This window comes from Echinops telfairi, unplaced genomic scaffold (assembly GCF_000313985.2).
Source record: "Echinops telfairi isolate 266 unplaced genomic scaffold, ASM31398v2 ScPeMD7_7469;HRSCAF=8507_1, whole genome shotgun sequence".
Taxonomy (NCBI): domain Eukaryota; kingdom Metazoa; phylum Chordata; class Mammalia; order Afrosoricida; family Tenrecidae; genus Echinops; species Echinops telfairi.
In genome coordinates, this window is record NW_022111373.1 from 11913705 (window position 1) to 11920607 (window position 6903).

At 39.6% G+C, this 6903-nt stretch overlaps 1 protein-coding gene across 1 annotated transcript in view; it reads right to left on the reverse strand.

The window, feature by feature from the left end:
- The window catches only part of SLC27A6 (solute carrier family 27 member 6), an 88207-nt gene that overhangs the window by 46115 nt on the left and 35189 nt on the right, over positions 1-6903 (reverse strand). Inside the window, exon 3 of the mRNA XM_004696590.2 lies at positions 2762-2965. Coding sequence (XP_004696647.1) covers positions 2762-2965 — 204 coding nt within the window. The remainder of the gene's footprint in view (positions 1-2761; positions 2966-6903) is intronic.

Consider the following 6903-nt stretch of genomic DNA (forward strand, 5'->3'; position numbering starts at 1 on the left):
CACCACGACAATGTACCTGCTCACGCAGCCATCTCAGTGCACCAGTTTTTGACAAAAACAGCATGCCTCTTTTGCCCCATGCACCTGACTCATCTGAGCTTACTCCATGTGACTTCTTTTTGTTTCCTCAAAGGCAGAGAAACATGAAAGGACAGCGATTCGATGACGCAGAAGAGGTGAAGAAAAAAAAAATGTAGGGAGGGGCTATCAGGCATCCAAACAGATGAGTTTGAAAAATGTTTCCAAGAATGGAATCAAAGATTTGACAACTGTATTAAGCACAATGGTGAGTACTTTGAAGGTGATAAAGTTGTTTTATTAAAAAATTTTTTAAATACATAGCTTTGAAAAAATAATTCTGGTTATTTGGGTACCCCCTCATAGTCTTATGTTGACTCTATATTCTTTTCATTTATTCAACATTTTTTTTCACTTGTTGGCTTATAAGTATATTATAAGCCAACATTTGAAGAAAACAGACATTTCAGGTGGAAGATATTTTAAACAGTAATTATCCTGATGGTGTAACAGACTACATATTGGTCTGCTAACCTCAAGATCTGCAGTTCAAAACCACTAGCTGCTCCAGGGGAGAAAGATGAGCGTTGTACTTTTGTAAAGAGTTACCATCTCAGAAACCCAGAGACACAGTTCTGCTCTGTCCTCGGAGGTTGCTGTGAGGGCAAACCAGCTCTACGGCAGTAAATTTGGGATTTGGGGTTTGTTTGTTTGTTGTAACTATGAACTAATTCAAGGATAATGGATTTAAAAGGGATATTCAGAGAGCACATGGATAGGAAACTAGGTATCTTCAAAAGTAAATCAAAAGAGAGAAAGAAAACGAGACAGAATGGTTTGGGGCTCACACTAAAACCTAGTTCCAGTTAAAGAACAATTAGTTCTTACATCATAGAGCTGCTTTGGAAGGGAACACAGAGGATATGGGTGCTACAGCAAAGTGTGATGAAGAAATCAGATGGTGCCCGGCTATCAGATAAAATAGTGTCTGGCGTCTTAAAGGCTTGTTTCCAAACAAGCAGCTATCAAATGAGATGCCAACTAGGTCCATATGGAAGAAGCACTCCAACATCAGTGACCCAAGGATTGTAAATCATAGCATCTGAAGCTGGAGGAAGAAATGGTACCAGCGCCTAAACTGTGAGATTCTGGTTTGCGGAAAGCTATGGATGACAGTGGAAGCCCAAGATACACTTGTGAGCTCCACACAGGAAATAAGCCTAAGTGACTCTGTGCTTTCAGTACTGGGAAATAAATCAGTCTCATACAAACTATTAGCAGTGCTATTGCTTTTCCTGAAAAGGCCTAAAATACGTTGGTGTTAATACTACAGAATCAAACATGATTACTAGTTGTAGTCTGTTCTCTGGTGGAGATGAACACTGATAGAAGATCAGAGTCAAGTGTGGCTTTTCATAAGGAAACTAACATAAACTTATTAACTATTTTTGATTGTAAGTTTTCCAACATATCGTTTTCAAAAATGTACTCTCTCTTCCAAAGTTCAATATCAGACTGAATTGATGCTGATATAATACCTGCTAGCATTTTCCAGTTAGTCTATCAAAGCTGTTCTAGTCATAGGCAAATATCTAGCCCACTCTCCAGTCTAAAATAACTCAATGTCAGACTCCAATTAATGAAAACAATTCTTAAAAATTAATTGAAGAAAATTTTTACTTAGGTAATACAAGTACTATTATTTCACACACTATTTGTGCATAAGAAATTAGTAACAGATATCTTAATGAGGTTGAGCCAGACTTAACCACCTTCAATCTAATTACAGAAGTCTGTTTAGCTTAACATAGAGACTGCTCATTCTTCCCTAAGGAACCACTTATGTTTAACAGTTTTATTTTGGTTTTCAATTCTCAGGCAATATCTCTATTCCTTTTAGTTACCTAAAATAAATAAAATCTATTTACATGATTTTTTTGTATCTTTTCCAAAATTTACAATGCTTTCAAGTTTTGCTGTTTGTCCTATGTTAAAATGGCCCTATAGAAAAAAGGAGAGCAGGCAAGGGGGCTTAATTGTAATTATACTTGGATTATGTTTAGCAGTTAAGATTTGACACAAGCTGACACAGAGTTGTTTAAAAGATTATTATTTACATAATTCTAAATCCAGAAGGATAATTTGTAATTATTCAAACTAATCTCTTGCATTTTTTTTCCTACAGGAATCGGAGAGCCAGAGAAGCCGATGTATTGGCCAAAGATCACACATAGAGTAACTGAGCTGAATGGATCTAACGCTTCAAACATCCCAGCAACCTTTGGACTGAACCAAGCCAAACGGGTTGCTGTGGACTCTGCTCTGACCCATAGAAAACGGGTGCATTTCAGTGTAGAAGTACCCTCCCTACAGTGTTCATGGCTGTGCCCTTTTGGAAATAGACTGCCAGGCCTTTCCTGCAATGTGTCTCTGGCATGGATTTAAATCACCAAGCTTTCTGTTAGTAGCCCTTAGCCATTTTTGGCACACAGGGCCTCTGGCCCTTTATTCTAACATAAAGAAACCTTTAAGGATATCTTTTCCAATGAGATAAAACCTATCTGAACACGGTGACTTGCCAAGCCAAAGCAAATCACATTTCACGAACATTTGAAAGTTCTGTGATGTGAGAAGCTTAGGTCTTTTGGATGCACGCTTGCTCAACTGTTTCCACGTGACAGAAAGCTGCCCGAGGCTGTTGCACGTGTTTTGCACCATTTTTTTAGGAAGCAGTTGTCCATACCTGTTGTTCCTGAGGTGAAAATATACAGATAATTTGCTTTCAGCATAGCGGTAGCATGGTGTCTGTGTGGGATCGGCTCCTCAGACGCTGTGCTCAGTTTTTCCTTGAGTGAAATCACACCTTGTGGAACAGAATCGTTCATGCCCCAGACAGTGATATCTTCCGGGAGACTGGACAGGATTTCTTCTACAGTTCCAAGCAAATCTGAAAATTAAAGGTTTGGGGACAAGTAAACAAAACGTTTAAGTCTTACTTAGTTCCTTGTGTATTTGAGATAAAGGCCAGTTGAAACAGGGGGCAAATGTGAATACAATGCTGATTCCCTTCACATGTTTAATGAGTAATGTCACAGTCATTTTATGGTTTTGTTTTAACCTGCTGCAAATGAAATCTGTTTATCGCCTGGTTAAATCAGTGTGAAAAGGTCAAGTAAGAGGGAACTTTGAGAACTCCATTAGCTAGCTTTTATATATATATATTTTCCCCCTATTTTTATTTATTTATTTTACACTCTGTTCTTTATTTACTGACAGGACTAAGGTCTGGATTGAAAATCAGGCTTTAGAGAGAAAGAGGGAGACTTCTCGCACAAAGTCCTTCTGCAGACTAAGGAAAGAGCAGCTGTTATGACCAGGCAGCGGACGCGGACCGCTGCCCCAGACCTCCACGTGAGCAGTCAGGAGGCAGGAGGCAAAACACCGTCTGCCAAGGGGCAGAGGCACAGTAGGGCAGAAGGGAGTTCAAGGGCGAGACTGTTTAAACTCTAGCACCTCGAGGAAGAAATATTAAATAATAAGGCACCCAGAAAACTAAAGAACACAAACAAAACAGAGCATCAACCTCTTTCTGGAGTTATTTGTATAAGGGAGTGAGGCATCATTCTGTCCCCCCAGAGAGACATACCATGATTTATATTCTGGTTTTCAGTTTAATAGGTATACAATTTCATATTTGAATGCTCATGTGCAAGTAAATATGATCCTTTGCATCTAAAGTAGGTATGTTTTTTTTCTTTGTTCTGGTTGTTGTTAAGATAAAACTTTAAAAATAATCACAAGGTTTATTCTGCTTTGAATCCAAATTCAGACTAATGTATTAAATATTTCCCTGGAAACATGACTCATTATCTAATTTTCTCAAAAAGGCACCTTCCAGTCAGTCACTGCTTAGTTCTACTGTAATGTAATACTTGAAACGCGCATGATTTACTTCCTCAAACTCTGTAACTCAAACAGATCTCTGAGAAACAGGCAAACAGTAACTAGGCAGTTTACAAATAAAACCTGCGAGGAGATGACAGTTGACATCTCAAGGTGGGGGGCAAGGGAACTTGATTTGGAACTTTTAATGTTTTATTAAACTGAACTTCTGTGACAAATCAAAATAAAATAAAATGTAAAAGCACAGATAAAATACTTTGGCAAAAAGGAGAAGTGAGAAGCCACAAGGCATACTGGGAAAAGCAAGTCATCAGGAAAATGAAAAGGGCAGACACGAAAATTATATTGATTTTTCCTTTTAGAAACTTTCAGTTACACATTTTATTTTTATGACTCTATAAGGATAGGACATTGAACTGAATCATGTTACTACATTAACTTCGAACCCCTAGTCTCGAATTACAAATTAACAGCCCAGACTTTTATATGGTCCTCACGGTATGGATATCTAAATAGGGAAAATGAGTAAAGAAAATTACAATGTGATTATAAGTGACTCAAATCGTTGTTAGAATCGTAGTTTGGAGAAACGAGTATTAAGGAGAGTGATGATTTTTAAAATGGACAAATGGAAATGATCAGGTTTTTAGAGCCAGGGGAGGTAATTGTAGTAACCCACCGCAATTAACCCCAATGTAACCATACTGTGTTAATTAACCCAAGTGTAGCCACTTTGTAACTATTGTAATTCCTTCTGTAACCACTGTTGTCTGTAACTGCTGACCCGTTGCCCTTTATTGTTGCTGGTAACCCCCCCACCCCATTTCATTTTTATAAGTCCCTATTTTCCGTATATCATGAGGCTACCTGCCCTTGTGCTTTGTTTATTCCACAGTATAAAAACTCCCCTCTTTAAGAATTTGGGGTTGAGGGAGAACTAGGTTCCTGCAGCCTCTTGTCCACCAGCTAATACAGGCTTATTGAAGGTGTGTGTGGGCTAAGTGATCTTGCTCCAGTACTACATAATAATTTCATTTCCTGGATATAAAATTAATTTGGCCTAAGATATTTAGTGGAGCCCTGATAGTGCAGTGGTTACTCATTGGGCTGTAATCCACATGGTGGGCAGTTCGAAACCACCAGCAGCTCGGAGGGAGAAAGACTGGGCTTTCTATTCCTGTAAATGGTTACAGCCTCAGAAAACCACAGGGAGGTCGCTATGAGTCAGCCTTGACTCGATGGCAGTGAAATGACATTTAGAATTCTTAGGAATATTTTTTTTCCTAAGCACATTATTTACATCTCAATAGTAGCAGGAAAGAGTGGGTGACCAGCATGTGGTTGATATTAGGTGCCCTTGCGTCTCTTCTGATACATAGCAACCCCATCCACAACAGACTGAACCAGTGCACAGTCCTGCGCCATTCTCACAATTGCTTCTATGCATGAGCCCATTGTTGCAGCCACTGCGTCAATCTATCTTGTTGAGGACATTCCTCTTCTTCACTGCCCCTCCGCTTTACCAAGCATGATGGTTTCCAGGGACCGGTCTCTCCTGATACCATGTTTCCAAAGTTACCTACTTTGGAGAATGAGGGAAATTGAACTAAGGAAAATCAAAGGTCAAAAAGAAGTGAAAGAGTACTGATTCATTTTGAATCTCTGTTCAAAATAAATGAAGTTTCCAGGTCCTTTAAAAAGTAATAAGTCTAAGACCCCAGATGCTATATCTTTTGATAGCCGAGCACCATCAGCTTTCTTCACCACATTTACTTATGCACACAATTGTCTTCAGTGATCATGTTGGGAAGGTGTACCTCATGGAATGCCAATTTAATGGAGCAAAGTGTTGCATTGAGTAAGTACTTGAGTGGAGGCCCAATGTCCATCTGCTGCCTTAATACTAAACCTATAAATACATGCACGTAGATCTATTTCCCCACCATCCTATATAGATATATTTACATATGTACATGCCTGTATTTAGACTTCTATAAATGCTCTTTGCCTCCTAGTTCTTTCCTCTACTTCCTTTTACTTTCCTCTTGTCCCACTATCATGCTCAGCCTTCATTTGGGTTTCAGTAATTTCTCTCGGTTATATTGTCCTTGCTGAATCCCTACCAAGCCTCAAACACTCTCCTTGCCACTAATTTTGGATCACGTGTTCCTCCCTTGTCCCTGTGTTGGTCAACACCACCTCCTTACTGCCACCTGCCCCTCTGCCATGTCCCCCCAGAACCATCGGTCCCATTGTTTGCTCCTCCAGACTGTTCACCCAGCCTCTCTTTATCTAGATAGATCTGAAGAGATAATAATATGCACCAAAAAACAAGGTATAGCAAGAAAAAGTGACAAAAGAGAACACAATGATGACAATAACAAAGAAAACCAATGACCAAGAAAAGAATAAATTAATTAAAAAAAAATAATAGACAAAAAGGAAAAATAAACACCCATAAATAGATCAAAGTCTGATTTTTGACCTCTAGGCATGTCCTCAAGTCAAGTCCGATGGGGTGCCATGCTCTCGCCCCAAAGTCTATCCTTTGCACTCCCTCGGGAGCTCCCTACTGTGCCTCCCCCATTGCTCTGCTGAATGCCCTTAGTGTTTTGCCTCAGTGTGGTGGGGTCAGACCAGGCCAATCTTGGTCTTGCAGGTAAACAAGCAGCCATCTAGCTCAGAAGCAACAAAGCCCACATGGAAGAAGCACACCAGTCTGTGTGACCACGAGGTGTAGAAGGGACCAGATATCAGACATCAAAGAACAAAAAAATCATATCAGTGTGTGCCCACCTTCCCTATATGATCACTGAATACAAATGGCTGCATAAGCAAATGTAATGAAGAAAGCTAATGGTGCCCAGCTATCAAAAGATATAGCATTTGGGATCTTAAAGGCTTGAAGATAAACAAGCGGCCATCTAGCTCAGAAGCAACAAAGCCCACATGGAAGAAGCACACCAGCCTGTGTGATCACGA